The sequence below is a fragment of the Drechmeria coniospora genome, chromosome 02 (assembly GCF_001625195.1).
Source record: "Drechmeria coniospora strain ARSEF 6962 chromosome 02, whole genome shotgun sequence".
In the NCBI taxonomy this organism is placed as follows: domain Eukaryota; kingdom Fungi; phylum Ascomycota; class Sordariomycetes; order Hypocreales; family Ophiocordycipitaceae; genus Drechmeria; species Drechmeria coniospora.
In genome coordinates this window covers 7,041,278-7,062,709 of record NC_054390.1, presented here as the reverse complement: position 1 = coordinate 7,062,709, position 21,432 = coordinate 7,041,278, and the positions used below count along the sequence as shown (strand labels likewise).

Sequence of the window (21,432 nt, the reverse complement as noted above, 5' to 3'; positions counted from 1 at the left end):
TAATACTTATCATCCAGCGCAAGCGGTTCCCACCAATGTACTTGCTGTATTTGCTTCCGTCTTGCCGCCTCGCCGAGCTTGATGACGGTACAACGTTCCCGTTCGCTAAGACGTTACGTTGGTTTCCTACAATGAAAGGATAATCGCACTCGTACTTGCTGTAATGCACTGTAGAGCACATGCGAGCAGACGTACAGGTAGATGTACAATACGAGATTGTGTTACGAGGCCGTAATAATACCGGCTGCATGATGTTGGAGGAGTGCCGCGTGCAGTATGTTTGTTGTAGTTTGGGTAAGATAAATGAGGACCGGGACGAGCACAACTAAATGCACGCGCAGAAGCTAAGTTTCCACGATGTACGGAGTACGGAGTACGCATTGCTATGTACTTGCACATCGTACTATTGTGTGAATACTTATTCGTTTGCTCGAGACCAGGCCGAGCCTGTACTGCTGAAGATGGTACCACGACCATGTACCTGTACACTGCTGTAAGTGCAACGTGCTGTACGTGTAAGTACTCCGTACAGTACTCCGTAGGTGTACTTGTAATGCCCCATGCATTGTACTCTGTACAAAGAATAAGTGGTAAAAACAACGTATTGTACGTCGTGATGCCTCACATTATTCCCCTTATACAATACTGCACTTTGCGAGATACGAGCCGTTCTCCCTTTCCCTTTTACGGTTCCCGATTCCATAGCCACTGTTTATTCTACCGCGGTCGATGCACCAACCTCGTTGTCCCCTTTCCCCTTTCCCCTTTCACCTTTCCCCTTTCCTTCCCTTGTCAACTATGAATGGGCATAGGCGTGATGAGACCGTTCTGCTTTGCCATACCGGCAACTACCACCCCCTCTCAAGAGAAGGAATGGACGCGTGCTGATTTTCTCCGACGCATCCTCACCACCTCGACGGGGCAATTTGAAGGAACCTGATCCATTTTCCCGTTGATCCATTTTCTCTCGTACAATCCTCTCTCGAATGCATACCGGACGTATGTTGTGCAAGTAGCCACGGAGTACTCGCGTAGCGTCCGCAACATCACACCCGGGCACGAGCCAGTTATGATGTTGAGCTGGGATACATCTATTCATGTAAAGTCGATGGCACCTGGATCATCCCTTCGGCTCTAATCATTCCTTTCAACCTCCGTCAGCGTTCACGTCAGGCGGAGCCTTGTGCGTGATTTCTCTTGACCGCACTCCATGACTCGCCCAGGTCATGTTGTTCTCTCATTGCTCAGCCGACATTGATGTCCATGTCGGTGCCCCTACCACTACGTGGTCACGCCTTGCGGGGAGGTTTAGGCAACAAATGTCACACCATGCCGAGCTAGAAAGACGTTTCCCGTTCAATCATTGTCAGTTCGAAGCGGCTCGAACGCGTCGGAACCGTCATGGCCGTAGGTATAAAATTCATCAACCTTCGCGATGCTTGCTTGACCTTGCACTGCAGCTACGGGCGCACACCGACACGGCACCGGGATGCACCAACTTGACCCAGCATCATGTTGCCTCTGAAAATCTGTCTGAGCATCGTGCTTTCCATTTTCAATGCTACATGCCAGATGCCCCGCCGGTGGGACTGAAACCGGTACGGCGCAAAAAAAGACCCAACCCGTAGACTCCGAATGCAGCCTCCTCTCAAGACCGAAATGTCGTCGCTCTGCGTGTAGTCTACTCGTCGGCCAGCATGGCAGTTCGCTTCGCCGCAACCCTCTCCATCTTGCGCTCGCGGGCAGCCTTGGTCTTCGCACGCTTGGCGTCCATCTCCTCCTTGAGCATCTGCTCACGGTGCTTCTCAGCCTTGGCACGGTGAATCTGTATTCAGAATGATCAGCAACCTATTCCTGTCACCCGCCCGCAGGGGTCCTCTCCGGGTCAACGTACGTGCTCGACCAGGGCGCGCTTGTGCTTGAAGGCGTTACCCTTGCTGGAGTGGTACAGTTCGTGGTACAGGTGCTTGTCGATCTTTCCGCTGGCACGGTACTTGACGAGAAGGCGGCGGAGGACGCGGAGGCGGCGCATCCAGAGAACCTGCTGGGGCATGCGGGCGTCGGCGGTACCCTTTCTCTTACCGTAGCCACGGTGTCGGCCTTCTCTTCGGGCAAGGTTCAGCTCGCGGGCTCTGGATCGCGAGTGCATCGTGACGGGCTTGCGGATGATGAGGCCATCGGCGACGAGCTTCCGGACAGTCTGGCGAGAGTTGGCGTTGGAGATTTCGCTCTGCTCGTTGGGGTCGAGCCAGATCTTGCGCTTGCCACAGCCGATGACCGACGCGGCAAGGCGCTTCTGGGTTCGCAGGTTGACCCTAGGGAAACATTCCGTTAGCCCGCCGTCTTCACCGTCGTCTCAATCCCATCCATCAACAACTCCTGATGCGTGCAGCCGCCGCCGATTCGATAGTCGGGCCACGCCCTCGACTCGGTCAGTGCATCGCAAAAATAGTCCGAGATGAGGGGTAGATCCCATTGAATACAGTTCTTATCGGTATACTCACATCTTGACTGTCGATGGTGATGGCCGGTCCTCGTTGGGTGTGAGGTTGCTGAAGTCTGGAGGGGTTTCGAACGTCCAGAATTTCTTGGGCACACAGATTGCGCTGAGAGTTTGTGGGTTCACGTGCACTAGGCCCAAGGAATGGCGCTAAGCGAGGGCTCGGATGAGTCATCACCCAGCGAGTCACGTGGTGTCACATCCTTTATCGAGGCACTAGCGACATCAAATCCAGACTTGTCCTCATTCGTCCTTACTGGAGGAATAATACGTACTTAGTTGTACTTAGGTACTGTACATGCGGCAGGTCCCTGTACACCCTGTACAGTACAGTACTGTACTGACTAGTAAGTACTGTACAGTAATACAGTATAGTGCTCTTCTCCGCTTCGTGCGGAAGCTATTATTACTCTGCCCATCATTGATCTGCTTGTTAGTCAATCGTCGAATCGCAGTACACCAAGTACTCATGCGATGCTGCATTCTGTATATTGAGAGTATCGATACTTGAATACGTGCATGTAATGCTAACTCTACGAGTAAGTACTGTGGAGTGAGTATATTCATTCTCATTCTCATCTAACCACGCCTACTAACTCTGCAAACTGTCATCGAGGTCTCCTGCAGCTCGCTATTGTGCACCTCATATGAGTTGTACCTCATGAGAACATCTCGGCTGCTACTTCAACCTTACCAACGCTCCAAATCTCCTTTTCGTCCTCCTGCTCATCATTGGACAGGCCCAGGCCGCCCTGACCTCCTTCTGCTTCTCTCCTCTCTCTAGCCTGTGACCCCAGCCTCATGGCGACCCGCTTGAAGTAGTCGGACATGCTCCTCTTCGTGTTTGGCGCCATTTCCGCCCCGGGACCGGCCATGAACTTCTCAAAGACGCGATCCTCCTCGTCCACGACGCTAAATAGTTCCACAAACGCCGCTTCTGCAGCCAGCTTCACCGGGATCACAGGATCCCGAACACTGGCAAAGATGGGAGGTGCCAGAAAGGGCAGATGGGGCCGGATCATTTCCATGTTTGTCCTGCTCAGTGTGCGAGCCACGACCAGTGCCAGCCGGCGAGAATCAGTGGGATTGCCTGGGGTGATGATCGTCGCCAGCGTCTCAAATATTTTCTTGGCGCTGTCGAAACTTTTTGGTGGCGAGGTCAACAAGACTTTTCCTGTCGCCAGGATGAAGTTGTCGGCAATGTATGTCTGTGTAAAGTCAGCATGCGCGCATCAATAGCATCGACCTCGATTTGACTTACGCTCTTGCTTGTCATACCCCGGCAGAGCAAGTCGGGCAATTCATCTGCCAGAGCACTGAGAAGAAGGGTATCTGGTGATTCGACAATCACCGAGTTAAGTGCAAGTACGGAGAAATTGCTGAACTGGGCGGTAATGACGCGTTGTTTGAGCAGCGACATGGCAACATCTTCGGGAACGTTCTTTATCAGTGCGCCCAGAAGCTTTGCATTTGTTACCGTCATCGCCTCATCTCTCTCGCCAGTTTCTATGTCGATCAGTGACAGTACAGCTGTCCGTGACGACTCGCCCATGTTCGCGCCGGCTCTGCTAATGACCTCGTACAAAGCCTTGAGCATGGCAGTCTTCACTCCCGGATCCGCCGTCTTGGAACCGGTAACCAGCTCGGCGATAAGTGGATCGATTCGGGGTGTGTACTTGATCAAGGTCCCGAGCGCCTTTGCTGCTCTGGACCTCAGGGTTTCGCTAGAGGTGTCCGCCAATGACTTTGCAAATGTTCGCTGCAGCTGGGGCAAGAATGGCTTCAAAGCCGTGGGCATCTTGTCCAGCAGGTTGTTAAGCGTGAGGAGAATGGCTTCCTTAACTTCTGTGGCTCGCTCAGACACGACGCGGATGAGCGGGCCGGTGATCTGCGTCACGAAAGGCTTGAGCGACGACTCGCTTGTCTTGTCGACAATGTCCGAGATGCCAAGAGCGGCCTGTACTCTCTGTTCTGCCGTTCCGTTCATGAGACCCTGCAAAAAGATGGGCAGGATGGCGTTGATGCCCTTGGGGAGTTCGAATCCCTTCAGGTTCGCCCCTGCAACACCAACACGTATAAGCGTCTGCCTGGTGGAAAGCACCAGCGATTCCATATCTTCCTTTTTGAGCTTCTTCGTAAACCCGCTCAGCGCTGCCCAAGCTGCCTTAACGACTTCCAGATCGCTATCATCAAAGGAGTTGAGCAAAGAGCGGATGATGTCCTGATTGTAGCGTGAATAATCGACGGAAGATGAGGCGAAGAAGTTACCCATGTGTCGCGCGGTAGCTGCCCTTCGCCGATGGTCATCGTGCTTGAGGAGGCCCAGGAGGACGTTCATGGCAGTATTCAGGCCGTCATACTCGTCAATCGACTGTATTACTGTATCAAACGAAGCCTCGAGTTCTACGCGAAGCTCTTCCTCCTGGCAGTTGATTTCGTTCTCCATCAACGAGTTGATAATGTTTGGCAGACGTCGGTTCATCGCAGCACCAGCAACCTTGGACAAGGAGGCCAACGCTTTGGCATCAAAAGCAGAGATCGGCGGTGTTGTCAGGGTCGGAATCAGGTTCGGAAGGATTATGTTGGATCGTGTTGTCTCAGTGAGCAGCGTGAGGAGTGCCGAAAGCGCGTTCTCCGCTTCACTTTCGGATCGGAGGAGGCTGAGAAGGAAGGGAAGAACTTGGTCGACAGCTCGTTTGCCAAGAATCTGCTGCAGAGAATCAAACGCCTCAGCAGCAGCCTCCCTAACTTCCTCATCCGAATCTGTGATTGCGGTGCGCACGACGGAGATGAGAGTCTTTTCATGGTCTTCCATGGCTTCGGTGGAGGCCGAGGAGATGAGCTCCCGGAGAGCCAAGCAGATACCCTGCTTCGCATCGGAGTCGGTAGATGTCTGCAACCCTTCCTCAAGGGTAGGCAGGAGGCTGGACAGGACACTGTCTCCGGCCTTGCGTATAAGCTCGCCCAGCGCGTTGCTGGCAATGACCTTGTGCTCCATGTTGGCGCTGCCAAGACGGCGGATGAGAAGCTGCGTGAGGGTTGGGACGAGCTCCTTGAGCGTTCTCGGGCTCGGCACAAGGACCTTCCAAACGGCAATGGCAGCCGACCGCACAGCACCAGCGGTGTCGCAGCGGCAAACGTAGAGGGCTGAGAGGATCTTGTTCCGTTTCTCCTCTCCGAGAACTTCCTTGAGTGAAGCTCCCGCTTCCTTGGCGGCATCTTCGTCTGCCTCCTCGTCTGCCTCATGGTCGGCCTTGATGCCGGTGAGGTTGAATAGGAGATCGCCAACAAGCTCCACGGAGCTGAGGCGAATTCTGTAGCTATCGTCCGCCAGACCGCGTTCGAGCTCTGGCAAGAGAAGATCGATGGCACGAACCGCAAAGTTCTTCACAAGGAGGCGCCCGGCACGAAGAGCGGTCTCCCGGATAGATTCGACGTCGTCTGCCAAACCAGCCAAGATGGGAGGGACGATGCGGCCAAGGTAGTTGGAAAAGCTGTTGCCAAAGCAGACCGGAAGGAAGATGAATAGCGACATGAAGCCTTCTCTAACAGCCGGTTTGGAGGATTCGACATTTTGCAAGATTGTGGGTAGCGTCTCCTCCAGCCGGGTTGTGCCCAGTCCGGCCAAGACCTCGCTGAGAGCTTGCGCAGAACCAAGGCGGTCTCCCGCACCAGTGTCTGATTTGAGAGTCTGCATCAAGCCGGGAATGAGGTCGGGGAGGGCATCTTCTCCAAGCTTCTCGACTAGCGAGCCCAGCGCCCTGGATGCCGTTGCGCGAGTCGTCGGCACAGGGTCAACGGCGGCAACTTTCAGACCGGCGACAAGGACTGGCAAATGGGTTATGATGTCCTTCTTCTCCGTCAGGTGAGCCAAACTGCCAATGACCTGTGCGGCCTTGCGCTTGGTGTTGGAACGGTCACCCAAACCGCGCTGCAGGATGCGAGTGACCAGCGCCAAAGAGGGTGCGTCCAGATAATGAACGAACTGCACCTTGATGAGCTGGTCGAGCGCCTCATCCGTATACTTGGTAGGATCGCTAAGAGCCTTGAGGAGGATGTCGACCAAGCTCTTGATCTCGGGGTTGTGGATAACCTCGCTGAACCGCTTCAAACTCCTGTTTGCCGCCGCCCTGACCTCTTTGTGACTGTCATTCAACACGCCTGTTAACGGGGGAATGATTTCCGGTAGACTGTTTGCGAGTTGGTTCGGATCAAGGTAGGCCATGGCACCGAGAAGGTCGCAAGCGCCTCGCTTGCTGCGCCATTGCTGATCCTCCAGGCCCTCGAGTAACGTAGGCATGATCTGCTTGACACCGAACGAGCTCAATTTACCGAAGCAGGATTTAGCAGCCGCAAGGCAAGCGTCGCGAACATCTCCGTTGGTGTCACCAAATCCACTGAGGAGCAAGGGCACGATTTGGATGACGTACGGCTCGAAGAGGCGGCCGAGGACGGTAGACAGCAACTCGAATGCTAGCAGTGCCGCCTCTCGCTGGTTAGCCTCCTTCTTGTTGTCAATGGCAGCTTTGAGAGTCGACATGATGCGATATTCTCGGAGCGAGAAAATTCCTCGCCCAAGGACCAAGCCTGCTAGGCCGTAGGCGGCTCCTCTTTGTGTGGCGTAGCTTTTGGAGCTGAGCAGCACTTCCAAGACTTGATCGAAGTACTTGGACGACTTGTCCGAGCAAACCTTCACAAGGGGAGGTAAGCAATCAGCGATGGCATACTGCACCGTCTCGGACGGCGTGCTCAGGGTTGCGAGCAGACGCTCGATGACAATGGGGATCTTGGCATCACCAGGTTTCAGATGGCGCGCCAGGGCTCCGTACATGATAATAACAGCTTCGTTCACTCGGTCAGCGGCATCGCTGTTCTTGTCCGGCTGCTCGAGGGTTCGCTCAAACTTCTTCATCAGCTGATCGATCATGCCCTTGCCGTGGACTTCAGTAGCTCGAATTGCCGCGTCAAGCATCTCGCCCCTGACAGCGTCACTTTTGTCTCCAAGGGGGCCGGATTCGATCAGGAAGTTGAAGAGGTCGTCGATCTGCGCCTTGTCCAAGACTGACGTTAGCTCCTTGAAGCCAGTAGTAATGCCCTGCCTTGCCTCCCAGGGGTCGGACAGATCCATTTTCTTGGGCATGCCAAACTCGTCGAGTTGCTGCACCTTGGGTTTGGCCAGTTCCGCGTAAGTGACTTTGAGATGAGGAATCACGATTCTCAGAGATTCTTTGTGGGCTTGCGCAGCATCGGCCAAAGACCGTGCGGCTGCCCTTCGCAGTTGAGCATCCTTGCTTTCCAGGTAGGGCATGATTCCCATAGGAACCATTTCATTGAGCTTGAAACCGCTCTCCTCCCAGATCTCTTGACCAAGTTCCCGGTTTTCCTCCTCATCATCGTGGCATGCGAGCCATATCTCGTCAGAGTAGTCAAGTTCGCTCATGTCGATATCGGCACTTATCGACTGCAGGATAGTGGTCCTAACATTGGCTTGCCGAGCAGTTGTTCCCTTGGCCAAAACTGACATTTCGCCTTGGCTGATGTTTGGTGCAATACAGCGGCACATGTCGGAAAAGCAGTCCTTGAAAAGTTTGTAGTGTTGTGCGTACTTTTCCATGGATAGGATTAGAACAGAGAGTAGCTCGACTCGGGGCACCGCCTCATCCTCGCACACATTCGTGTGGAAGGAGAGAAACTCGGCAGCGAGAACAAGCTGAGCGTCGCGGTCATCTTCAGCATCTCCAACGCCACCATTTCGCACCAGATCGAGAATGAGCGGCAGAGCGTAGATCAGAGAGACGGAATCAAATGGTCTCTGCTCTCCGGCAAAGCGGAGACGGTACAACACTCTGGTGACAAGGCTGTCAAGCTGCTCTTGATTGTAACCTTCGGAGAGTGCTACTCCTCGGGCCCTGAGGGTCGCAACTCCGATAAATTTCCGGATCGGTCCCAGCCTGACTGCCATCTTGTCTGCGCAAACAATGTATGCCAAGGGGGCCGCATCTCCAATAATTAGACTGGCACCGGCGTCAATAATACCCAAAAGGAGAGAAACTGCTGGCCCAAGCCACAGGGTGGCATCGGTTGGTGGTCCAGTTGCGAGGGATCCGATGATACCGATGCCGCGCAACATCCTGGCTTCGCTTTCCTGGATAGACTTCCGTATTTGTGATTCCTTCTTCAACTGAGCCTTTACTTTGGCGGTTTCTTCAGCAGTGAGCTTTCGCTGCTGCCCCTTCTTCTGCTCCAATTGAGTCCTGAGCTCCTCTTCCCACTGAAGAATCTCGTAGTCTTTGCTGTTTTTGTTTGGAACGACGTTCTGGTTCTTCTTGGCCAGAACGTCAACGAAGCAAGTGCCTTCCGGAGTTCGGAAAATGGCAGCTTCCACAGGACCAACATCACGAAGCTGATTTGCATCCAAATCGCGGCTGACCAACTCCATCAACCGTGGTACGACGGTGCTAGGGGCAACAAAGGCCAGTTCAGCAGCAGCCTTGTAGGCTGCTTGCCTTATGAGATCGGGCTGAAATTACTAAAGTTAGCTTAGTTGGCAGTGAGGGGCAATGCGAAAGGCATTGCATGCAAACGTACCTGGTCGAAAGAGGTTCTCAACCCAATTTCCTTAAGCAAGATGGGCAGGTGTTCCCGAGCAAGGTTCCCTGGGTCTACACCCATCCTGAGGCAAGTGTCTATCCAACTGGACCGCGGGATAAGCTCTGGGCGGGACAACACCAAGACAGCGCACGCTTGCGCTTCGAGAGCTTTCCTGTCAACGTTGGCTTCCAAGGCAGCAATTTCTCCAGGCTCGAGGCAAATAGACCTCAATGCGTAAATGAGATTTGTACGTTCTGTCCAGCCGTCCTTCTCCTTGGTCTCATCCTGCTCAAAGGTGTTCCAAAGGCCTTCAATGATAAACTTTGAGATGACGGTCGGGTTCTGGGTATATAGCCTAGTCAGTGACTTCGCCGCCTCTTGTTGCACTTTGGGCGGGACGTTAGTGGCGGTCATCAAATAAATGATCGCCTCAGCCCAGGCCAGAGTAACGTCCTGGTCTGAACTGCTATTCAGCCGCAAAGCGACGGAGGCTAGGGCATAGCAGAGCCAATGTAGATCTTCCTCCGAGTTGATCTTGTTGTAGATGCGGCGATTCAAGAGGAAGGCCTGCTTCGAGGCTAACGACAGAGCTTGGGTTGGAACGTCTGTTTTGTTCAAAGGCGATTGAATCGAGGATGCCGGAAATTTTTGCAAAATGGTCGGCGTGAGTGCAGTGAGAATGTAGGCTCCAACAAGAAGGCCGTTCTGACCGGACATGGCTGCGTTGGAGATGACCTCGTCAAAGTTGGCGATCAGTTTTGGCGTCGTTGCTTCCACAAATGCAGATAGTCCAGGACTTGATGGCGCGCAGTCCAACGAGCGCAGGATCGCTCCTACACGAAGCATCCAAAGACGACGAGAAGCCGACTTCTTCTCTGCCAGTCCCTTCGTCACGGCATCCAAAACTGGCTTCGGTAGCTCACAGCCAGTCTCAAGAAGCAGGGTAGCGGCCCTTGCCAGAGCCGAAGTCTCGGCAGCCAAAGCAAGCTCATTGCCCTCCTTGACGGCGACGGTTGTTACCGCTGTGCAGATCTTCGTTGCGCTCTGTTCGCACAGAGGGACTGCACTGAGCATTTCGGCATGGAGGATTCGGTGGTCGGGCGATGCAAGCTTGCCAGATCCTAGAGGGTTAGCAACTTCACTGACAATGGTATCCACAGCTTTCATATCCAAGCATTTGGCGACGACAGCGCGGAAAGCGGTAATGGCGCCACTGCGGATGGCCGGATTCGTGGACTTGACGTTTGATAGCAGAGGCTTCAGCAGCTGACGCTCGAGAATTTTCGACAAGTCAAAGCTGCCGGGGAGAGAGTCAACAAGAGGTTTCAGAACACCTCCTAGAACAACCTCTGGCGCACGCAGAAGCCCCTTTTCGATTGCCGGAACGATGGTCTGCTCTATCTCGGCTAGGTCGGTGAAATTAAGAAAGAAGTCATCCAAGCTCAATGCGAGATGCTGGGGTACTGCTGTTCGAGAGCCGACTATCTCCCGGATATAAAATTCGTAATATCTGGGCTTGAGTGTTTCAAGGAGGGGTTTGAGAAGAGGCTGGCGGGCACAAACACCGGCAATGATTCCAAGCATCAACGCATTTTTGGCCACGGGTTGGCTGCCTTTGGCAGTCAAGACGGCCACTGCGTCGTTCAATGCCTTTTCACGATACTGTACTGGCAAAAGCATCTTTCGAAATCCCCTTCTGGCCACAACGGTGGCGGATTTTACCACACCAGTCTTGGTGCTCGGCTGCAGTGACTTGTCCAATGCATCAGCCTCGGCCAGCAGAATGTCTTTGGCCAACTCCTCCCACATAGGGGACCCAGCCAGGTGTTGCATCAAAATGCTGCACCATTCCACCAATACAAAAGCACTGGAGGCGGCAATGCCTGGCTTTTGGCTCTCTTGACGCAGGGCCCTCACGATTGGCGCCAATGTCTCGGAGCTCGCCCCGGCGTCTATGATGGAGGAGAGGCATTTCTGCACGGCCAAGCGGGATTCACGGTCTTGATACAGCGCGTGTGTATCAAACAGGAGCTTCAGGATGCCAGGGACAAGCTGTTGGTCCAGCGCTGCAACATGTTATTTGCTGGCCAAGCTGGTGGTTGGGTGTGCGGACAGGGGGGAGGCTCCCACCTTTGCGGGCAACAAGGTCGTCCACTTGCTGGAGCTTGGCAATGCGCACCGCCGTGGAGGATGACTTGAGGTTCCTTTCTAAGACAGCCAGGTCAAGGCCTGCACTGTTGCCGTCGCTGCTGCCGCTGCCGTTGCTGTTGACCGCAGCTTCAGACATTTCGAGTCGTGGATGGGATAGGTGCGAGTGATGAATTCATTGGGGGCTACCAGAGCTGTTGGAGGCCAGGAACATGCGCCGAGGATCGACGAGGCAGTCGGAATACGTGGGTAGGACGAGTAATTCGTTGCTTCTGGCTGAAGGCTCACGATTGGCGTTGTGGTGATGGTTTGCTTGTCTAGAAAGGTCTGGCCAAAATATTACGGGTCGCAGTCAACAGCAGCACCACACCTACAGTACATGTAATATTAACTAGATGTAACAGTACTTACGGAGTACGGTTTACCACAATGACCCACCCCGCTATCGATACGCACACATTTCCAGTTCATTCACCGCCTGCTGCAACTTGCTCCCTCTTGTTGTTGTATGTATTGGATAATAATACTACGGAGTAGTACCGTACCAGAGGAGAATCAACCGTAGCACGCAGAATCAACCGTAGTACAGCATCATATGGACCAAAAGTAAGTACGAGTACTCGCACAGTGGAGGAATAGCATTGTGAGCCTTCGTTTGGTACCCGCATTCACTGAAGGCATGTTCACATGCTTCAGCGCATTACGCGTATGCCTGTACAGTACTTAGCTAGTATGGTATATCATACGCACGTCGAAAGAAGGCCCAGGAAGAATTCTTTCCAGCTCGAATGCTCACCCAATGCTTACCTGTTTGCCATGTCTGCGGTTCCATGCCGCTTGAGAGTCTTAAGACGCATTAAGTGGATGACAGAGGGAGTTAAGTTCTGAACATGAAACATGGCAGCGAGGGGATTACCTACCTGATGGAGTTTTGATTTGCGAGGGTCATCAAATACTGGAATCTCTTGCCGAATGATGGACAAAGGCATACTCGCCTACAACACCAACGACGCTACAGATTCGTTCCGAAATACTTCAAATGTAGGTCCAAGGTGAGTCACGATTCACTGGCACTCAATGAGCCTAGGCTGGAGTCCTGCAGTGTCAATGTCTTGTCGCCCCCCCCCCCCCCCCCCCACTTGGGCGTACCGTATTATAGCCCTAACAGCTGCTACGTCCATTACTCCGTATAAGTAGTACTAAATTCAGTACTAACTTTACCGTGCTAATAGCGTTGTCGCTCAGTGTCCAACTCCGGCGAGTCTCCGTCGTGCCAGTGCTCCAAGGCCCCGCCAACGCTGGAGCTTCCTGCCAAAGCTCGAACAAACCTTTGCCATCAACGCCCACGACTTGCTTTGTCCACCCGACGACCCCAGGTCATGGCCGGTGCCAAGAAGAAGAAGAAGCCGGCGGCCAACCCAGCTCGAGGCTTCGCAACAACCTCGATTGCTTCGAAACCCCGACCGGAAGCGGAATCGGAGCCTGATACAAAGCCGCTGACCAGCGGCGCCAAATCCAACTTCGATACCCCTCCCTCCAATGCCGATAAGTCGAATGCCCCGCCATCGAACGACAACGGCCAGCAACAAGGGCGAGAGAATCCGCTGAGCGCCGAAGAGTTCGAGAGGCAGCTCGAGGAGTCCGAGCTGCAGCTACTCGTCGAGAAATATGCCCCAAGAGCAAAGCGAGATGCCCAGCGACAACGCGCTCGCCTCGAGACAGATCGTCGTTTGCTTCGGAACCAGGCGGACACCATCAACATCCCGAAATGGCTACCCCCCGACTTGCTAGACCATATCTTGGATCTTATAAATGCCGAGACTCGCTTCTCCTCGTCGAACGTCTCTTCCGAATCCACCGGCAGCGGCAAGATGCCACCCGAGGAGGACACCATCGTCCGTCTCTGGACCCTGCGCCAAACTTTGGAAGCCGCCGCCTTCCCTGATGCACGTGTCGAGGCTGTTCTGCAGCACATCCTGGACATTGCCCCAAACGTGCAAACAGCGGCGAAGGATTCGATTTGGGGGCTAGACGAAGCCCTCGATTGGTTGGCGCGAGAGTCCTCGACGAATGAGCTTCCTCCCTATGAACACAGGGGGAAGGTCGTTGCCAAAGGTATCGTGACACAAATCCCGCCCATGAAGTTTACATTTGCTCATTCGCACCTGCTGCAGACGTTCAGAACGCCAGCCCTTTCCCATCTCGTACACAAACACCGAAGCCCGAGTCGCAGCAGGATCGGAAAGGCAAAGAGTCAAGCAAATCAGGCACGAATGAGCGCTCCGGCAAAGGGACCTCTAGGAAACTAGCTGTGACGTGTGATATTGATATCGAACCAGAAGACTTGGTTCCCGAATACCTCGCAGCCAAGACCAGCCTCCTAGAGCTGAGTCGCAGTGAAAGCGAGCAGGATGCTGCTGGTGAGCATGACGTCGAACTCGCAATCGCAAAGCTGGAGGCAAAGTTGGAAAAGATTAAGTCCGACGTGCTATTTGACAAGTTTGCGGCCGAGCTGAAGTGGAAGAGCGAAAGGATAATCTTGGAGAAGCGACTGGCGGTGACTAGGAAAGACCTCCTAGCTGCATCAGCTGGCGTACCCAAACCTGCGGGAATCGCGGCAGAGGCAGAGGCAGTGACAGACGACTCGGATGACGATGAAGTCGCCGGTGAGGCTGAGCGAATGGCTGCTGAGGTTTTGGCCGAGGCGTCCGACGAAGATGACATAGCTGGCTTGTTCGCTTCTTTGCCGCAGAGCGAGGTGGATCCAAATACGGGAAAATCACAGACGGTGCTGGCTTCGGCGGATGGTGTGAAACTTATTCTTCGAGATTTCGGCAAATGGACCGGTGTCAGCCCAAGGCGTGTCCTGGAAGAGGCTTGCCGCTCAAGGTACGTTTGCCAGGGGTGTCGCCGTTTCGGAACCAACTGACGGTAGCAGAGATTCCTCGGTCAAGGTGAACTACACGGTGGTGTCGGAGACCTCTTTTGCGAACCGCCAGTCCATCGACATCTGGTGGACGAAGGCCCAGGAGCCACCTCGAGCGGTACCAGGATCCGATGTGGAGGTTATTGCGGATCAAACGCGATTCACATTTACCATGCTCGGAGTTGCCGTCCCGGACAAAAAGCAGGCCGAGGCGTACATTGCCACCTCGGCCTTGTTCCATGTTTTCAGTGGCAACGCAAGGGAGGAGAAGGTTAACCTTCGGCTGCCGTCTGCGTGGAAAGATCTTTGGAACGAGATGGCGGAAGCCAGGAAAGAGCAGCTTGATTCCCAAGACCGTGATGCTGTAAGGTCCCTGAGGACACTTGTCAGACAACGGCAAGACAGGGAACTTGAAGATGGCGTCATCCTTCAAGGGGCTTTCCGTGGCCGCGCTGCCAAGGCCCCGCAGAACTCGGCAGAGAACGCGAATGATCGAAAGAAACAAATTTGTGTAGCTGCCGACGACATGAGACGGATATGGGCTGACAAGTCGGGAACTCGCAAGTTCCAAGCGATGCTGGTAAGACACGGGCAACAGATGTTGAAGTACACAAACACCCCATGCTCACAAACGCTCAGCAATCTCGAATGCAGCTCCCCATGTGGCAGTTCAGGCCACAAGTATTGGAGGCTGTGGATAAGAACCAGGTGGTGATCATATGCGGTGAAACGGGATGGCATGTTTTCTGGTACCAGAGTGACGGATTATGAAACTGACAGCTTCACAGCGGAAAGAGTACCCAAGTCCCAGCATTCGTGCTAGAACATGAACTCTCTCAGGGGAGGTCCTGCAAGATCTATTGCACGGAACCCCGCCGTATCTCTGCCATCTCCCTGGCTCGCCGTGTGAGCGAAGAGCTAGGCGAAAATAAGGGCGATGTTGGCTCCAGCAGATCTTTGGTCGGCTACTCCATCCGACTCGAAGCGAATACGTCTCGAGAGACGCGACTGGTATATGCAACGACAGGAATCGTCATGCGCATGCTTGAGGGATCAAACGACCTTCGTGAGGTCACTCACTTGATTCTTGATGAAGTCCACGAGAGAACTATCGATAGCGACTTCCTGCTGATTGTACTCAAGCGACTCTTGACGAAGCGCAAGGATCTCAAAGTCCTTCTCATGTCTGCCACCGTTGACGCTGAACGCTTCTCAAGATATCTTGGTGGAGCACCAATTCTGAATGTCCCCGGACGGACGTTCCCTGTGGACGTCCGGTATCTCGAGGACGCCGTCGAGATTACGGGCTACAACCCAACGAACTCTCCCGCAGACAAGATGGTTGACCTCGATGAGGATGGGGCGGAAGACGACGGCAGTGGAAACAAGAGCGAATTTGCAGCGAGCCTCACCGGCTACTCTGCCAAGACTCGAAGCATTCTGTCACAGATGGACGAGTATCATATTGACTTTGACCTCATCGTTCAACTCATGGCCCAGATTGCGTCGAACGAATCCTTGGAACCATATAGCAGGGCGGTACTGGTGTTCCTGCCCGGTATCGCTGAGATCCGAGCTCTCAACGATTTGCTGCTCGGCGACCCACGATTTGCAAGAGACTGGTTGGTATACCCTCTGCATTCCTCCATCGCGACCGAAGACCAAGAATCGGCCTTTCTCGTGCCGCCACCGGGAATACGCAAGATTGTGCTCGCCACCAACATTGCGGAAACGGGCATCACCATTCCTGACGTGACTTGCGTCATTGACACTGGGAAACACCGAGAGATGCGGTATGATGAAAGGAGGCAGCTCTCCAGGCTTATCGATACCTTTATTTCTCGAGCAAACGCAAAGCAGAGGCGTGGTCGTGCCGGCCGTGTACAAAATGGCATTTGTTTCCACATGTTCACAAAGCATCGACACGACAACATCATGAGTGACCAGCAGACACCAGAGATGCTGCGTCTTTCTCTGCAAGATCTCGCGATCCGTGTCAAAATCTGCAAGATTGGTGGCATCGAAGAGACTCTGAGCGACGCTCTCGACCCCCCATCCGCCAAGAACATTCGTCGGGCCGTTGATGCCCTCGTCGATGTGCGTGCCTTGGCTGCCGGTGAGGAACTCACTCCGCTTGGTCATCAGTTGGCCAGGTTACCGCTTGACGTCTTTTTGGGCAAGCTGATTCTCCTCGGCACTGTTTTCAAATGTTTGGATATGGCCATTACCGTGGCCGCCATCCTCTCATCCAAATCCCCCTTCTCTGCGCCTTTCGGGCAACGAGCTCAGGCAGACAATGCCAGGATGCTCTTCCGGCGCGGTGATTCGGATCTGCTTACGATATACAATGCCTATGTCTCCTGGAAACGTGTATGTCAGTCCAACAGTGGCAGCGGCAAGGAGTTCCAGTTTTGCCGCAAGAACTTCCTGAGCCAGCCGACACTCGCCAACATCGAGGATCTCAAGGGACAACTCCTTGTCTCGCTGGTTGACGCCGGGTTCCTGTCACTGACAGAAGAAGAGCGGCGAACTCTCAAGAACCAACGTTTCACCCAAGGCGGGCGCGGACGTCGGCAGCAAACATTCTTCGAGGTTCCACACCGCGTCAACGTGAACAGCGACAACGATGTCGTGTCGTCATCAGTCATTGCCTGGAGTTTCTATCCAAAGATGCTCGTGAGAGACACGCCGGGTACAAAGGGACTGCGCAACATTGGCAACAATCAGTCCATTAGCTTGCATCCGTCATCGGTTAACCGCAATTATCGCGATATCAAATGGCTGTCGTATTACCACATCATGCAGTCAAAGTCGTGAGCTGTCCCGAACCTTCCCTTCTCACAACCGATGATCACTGCTCACGCGTTCGTTCCAGGGTGTACCACGCGCACGAAACTACGGCGGTTGAACCGTTTGCCATTGCCCTGCTCTGTGGTGAAGTCCGCTGCGATGCACGTCCATCCTCCCTCCGCCGCCACCTCACTCGCGATACAGACTCAAAGACTAACAGAATGCTTCTAGATGTTCTCCGGCGTCATCGTCCTCGACGGCAACCGAGGGCGGTTTGCCCTCCCCGACTGGAAATCAATGCTCGTGGTCAAGGTTCTTCGCACGCGCCTCCGCGACCTGCTCGCACGCTCCTTTCGACTGCCTGGCAAGCTCCCTACTGCGCAGCATCAGAAGTGGCTCGACGTCTGGCAGCGCCTCTTTGCGCAGGACAGCCTTCTCCAGGGCCAAGACAGCATAGTCAAGGGATCTTCACTCACCGTCGGCAAGGCATAGGTTGCCAATCTGCTTGCGAGAGGCAGATGAGCCTTCGGCCGGCAATGTGATGTCCAGTAGATTGGCAGCATGTCATGGGCTCTCGGATGCGGTGAATGGATAAAACAACATTGGGATATGGACTTTCATATTGCATCTGATTATCAGCTGGGTGGGCGAAAACAGCATCTGGGAATGGGATTGGTGATGCTGCCACGCATGCATGTCTGTATGTGGCCGTCGAGAATAGCGTACAGATGAACCGCAAGCGTATCGTCGCAAAAAGTATTCATGAATAGGAAACCATGTCGCCGGACCGAAATCCTCCATGGCCATTCCACCCCCCATTCCGTCTCTCAACACTCAGTCTGCCCGATGGAAGCGACCAACTGCAATCGGCTGCAAGTAGCCGTCTCCTTGCCTCCAAGCGCGATTGATGGGTAGAGCAGAGTATGATGCGTGCAGGAAAAGCAAAACAAACCAAGGTGACACAGGTGATGTAAAAAGCTTAAGCGTGAGCACCATTACCATTCACTCGACGGTATAGGTCCCTAGGTATCATTCTCCCTCCTTGGGCTTGTTCGTCGGCCTCTCGCCGATTTCCTTCTGCCCCCCAGCCAGGAACATGGCTTTGAAGTCGGCATTACTTTTGGGGGTGGGCTTGGTCGCGTTAGCAGCCGGTGAGGCGTCGTTGTCTCTACTAGCTGGCGACGGCACAGGCGCCTTTCGAGGAGCAAAGCCCAGTCCACGTTTAGGACCTGGTCGTCCTAGGACCGGACGACGGACCACAGCAGGCGGAGCCATGAGACCAGAGGTAGTCACGGATGGCGGCCGCACTTCGTCCTTGCCCTTAGCTTGCGAGGTCTTCTGGAATTTGTTGCCGTAGACGATGCGGTCGCCCCTGTGCTCGCCTTTCGCCCGCCGAAGTTCCTCGACCGATCCTGTACGCAGACTGCTACCCTCAAACTCGATGCCGTCGAGGGCAAGAGCCGCCTTCCCCGCGGCGGCAGCGTCCACAAACTCAATCTTAGCGCCGCCGTGTCCAGGAAACAGGACCAGCTGTATGATGGCGCCGTGTGGTTCCACGAGTGCGCGAACGCGGGTGTCGTTGACGGTGTCGGGCAACCCCATGAGGGCAACCGTCCTCACCGAGATTTCAGCAGCCGAAGGCTTTGCCTGGTCAGCTCCAGTCTCGGCAGGAACCTCGCCGCCGTCCTCTCCACGAGCGGGTGGTGCTGGAGATGCGGAATCGCGGCATGTGCTGTTCACGACCTTGGCGGCATGCTTCACCTTGGACTCGTGGGAAATCTCGACGGTGACAATCTGGTTCCGGAACTTGGTATTGTTCATCTCCTCCACGGCCTTTTGCGCCTGTTCCTTCGTGTGGAATTCGAGGTAGGCGAATCCACGATTCTTGCCCGCCAGGTTCATGAGGACGTTGACTCTCATTACCGTTCCCCACTTAGAGAAGACCTCGCGTATCTCCTCCTCCGTCAGGGCTTTGTCAAGATTCGACACATGTACCTCCCGACCCTCGGCGACGGCACCCTCGCGGTTTTTCTTTCGTCCAGGATCCGAATACTTGCACGAGAGCTTGTATTTCCTGTCCAAAAGAATACCATCCTTCGCGACCGCCCTGGCGGAGGCTTCCCGGTGACGAAAGGAGATGTAGCAGAACCGGCGGTACGCGTTAACCTTGAGGCTGGGCCATCGGACGCTCAAAATCTCGCCGCAGTCTTTGAACAGGTCTCGGATGTAGTTCTCGTCGGCTGCAGGCGGGAAGTTGGTGAGGTAGACGGTCAAATCATGGCCCGACTGAACACTGAGTTGAGACTGGCCAAAATACTTGCCGCTCCGGAGCAGGGCGGATTGGGCTTCGTCAGGCGATCGAAACTCGATCATGGCCGTTGAGGACTGTCCGTCCTGCTCACGGAAGAAGGCCGTTATGCTGTTAATATGTCCATAATCCCTGAAATACTGTCGCAGCTTGGTCTGCGTGACGTCGGCTGGCAATCCCTCGACCAAGATCGTTGCATTCTCGCGGTCCCTTTTGGCCCCTTCTTGGATCTTTCCAGCCTGTACCTCGACATCCTCTCCGCTTTTCTTTCGTCGTTTGCTCGCAGCCTCGGCATCCTCCCCTCCTGGCACAATCTCGCGCTTGCGCTTCGGCCCAGTCGGCGAGTTTCCCGTCTCGGCCACGGGCTGTTCAACTTGCTCGCCGCCATAGTAGGCGGCGTAAGCGGCTGCTTTCTCCTCCTCTTCGCGCTGCCGACGCTTCCTCACGGCCCTCTCGGCCCGGTGCACCATGTCAGTCGCGCGGCGCACCGAGGCAGGCAGCTCGTAGTCGTTGCAATGCTGCAAATATACATCGAAGACCTTCTCGGGCCAGTCAATGGTCCTTCGCGTTGCGGCTGCGTGCAGCTTCTCCGTCGCCATGTGCGGAATCCGGAGAGCAGAGCCGATTGAAGGACGAGACGGGCTGCTGTTTGCTGGGGGGCGAGAGGAAAAGATGAGCATCTCCCACATATAGTACCGGAACCAAAATTCGTGGCTGTCGGCGTGTATCTGAATGCGGCGAAGCTTCTCCCAGACAGCCCTTGCCTCATCAATCGCATCCTTCTTCTCAGTTAGATATTGGATGTATATGCGCTCCAGACGGAATTTAGGATCGCCTTGAAACTCCTTGCCATAGAGCCGCTTCCCGACGACTTCGACATCCTCCAGAGCGGCTTTCAGTCCCATGTCGGCGACATCGACGGCTTCATCGGTCGCCGTGGCTTCGAGGGCGGTACGCTTCAAGAAGCCGCACCAGGCGACGTACATCTCAATCATACTTTCCATTCCATTCTTGTACAACTCACTTTCGCTCGTGGCGGAGTGCTTGATGGCCTCCATTTCGGAAAAGGAAAGCTTCGCCTCCTCGCCACACAAGATGTATCTGTTCCACAGCCGACCAGACCACGGGCAATGCTGAACGGCCCTGCGCAGGATGTCTAGCTGATTGTCGGGTGTGGCGAGATCGGATTTAGATGAGGATGAAAAGACGACATACTCTCGCCAGATATCCTCGTCAAGAGCAAAGATGCCAGTCAGAGCGCGGGAGAAAAGACCGCAGCATAGGTCGGTGGCGATTTCGGGCATGTCGTTGTTCCTCTTGCTCTGCATCACCTCCCAGTCGAGGTAGTCTCGCATGGCGGCACCCTGCGCCTCGGTATCATCTCCTCGGGCGGCTTCCTGCAGCTTGAGTTCGAACGGGTCGCGGGCATTGATAAGACGTTTCGTCGCTTGGGCCGATTCCGTCACCTCCTTCATCGTGCTCTCCCAGGCGGTCTGGTTATACTCGGATAAGAAGCTCGAAAAGGACTGGGAAGTGTCGTCCCAGGTAAGGTGGGGCGTGGAGAGGCGGTCGCGGTAGAGGTGAGTGATGCGCGTGATGCCCTCGGGGGTCTTGGTCTTGGCGAGCTGCTCCATCTCGAGGGAGATCCAACGGTCCCATAGCTGGTGGCTGTCGTCGAGGCGGTACTTTACGGCTTCGTAGCCTTGCTGCCAGAGATCGAGGGCGGCGTCAAATGAGAAGAGCTCGCGGCCCATGAGCTGCTCCTCCTCGGACCAGTCAGCATCAACAGCCTGGCTGGTGTCCCATAGGCCCCAGAAGTAATCGCAGTACGGCAGCCAGAGGCGTAAGCTGCCCGGCTCGGCGCCGACAGCACGCTTGTAGAGCTCGACGACGTTGACGCGACTCTCGAGGTCGCCAGCGGTGCGCGCCGCCTCGTCCAGGTACGCGGTCCAGGCATCTTCCCCTACAGGGTTGGCCATGGTATCGACAGTGGTTTGCGATCCGCGAAGAAGGGCATCACCAGGGGCGCCAGGAGCACCGGAAGCAAGTCGAGGTGGATGGAAGCTGAGGTCGAGGATGAAGCCAGAAGGTTCCCAGGATGGTCGGGATAGCTGGTAGTGGCAGTGGGGCATGTCACGAGCGCAGGAGAGTTCGTGCAAAGTACTCCGT

General features: G+C 54.8%; 3 protein-coding genes across 3 annotated transcripts; 1 reads left to right on the top strand and 2 right to left on the bottom strand.

Annotated features, from left to right (window-relative positions):
• Positions 1-1,681: 1,681 nt before the first annotated feature.
• On the bottom strand, positions 1,682-11,378 carry DCS_05054 (50S ribosomal protein L19e; the record flags this gene model as incomplete). The annotated part of the gene is made up of 7 exons (XM_040802360.1): positions 1,682-1,825; positions 1,895-2,315; positions 2,505-2,631; positions 3,195-3,708; positions 3,762-9,020; positions 9,089-11,157; positions 11,222-11,378. The coding sequence occupies 7 exons, from the start codon at positions 11,376-11,378 to the stop codon at positions 1,682-1,684; spliced, it is 8,691 nt and encodes a 2,896-aa protein (XP_040657393.1).
• Positions 11,379-12,618: 1,240 nt separating this feature from the next.
• On the top strand, positions 12,619-17,447 carry DCS_05053 (DEAD-like helicase; the record flags this gene model as incomplete). The annotated part of the gene is made up of 7 exons (XM_040802359.1): positions 12,619-13,354; positions 13,414-14,128; positions 14,178-14,745; positions 14,805-14,914; positions 14,954-16,978; positions 17,041-17,104; positions 17,187-17,447. The coding sequence occupies 7 exons, from the start codon at positions 12,619-12,621 to the stop codon at positions 17,445-17,447; spliced, it is 4,479 nt and encodes a 1,492-aa protein (XP_040657392.1).
• Positions 17,448-17,984: 537 nt separating this feature from the next.
• DCS_05052 (U4/U6 snRNA-associated-splicing factor PRP24) lies at positions 17,985-21,395 on the bottom strand (the record flags this gene model as incomplete). Its single annotated transcript, XM_040802358.1, has 1 exon — positions 17,985-21,395. The coding sequence occupies one exon, from the start codon at positions 21,393-21,395 to the stop codon at positions 17,985-17,987; it is 3,411 nt and encodes a 1,136-aa protein (XP_040657391.1).
• Positions 21,396-21,432: the final 37 nt, after the last annotated feature.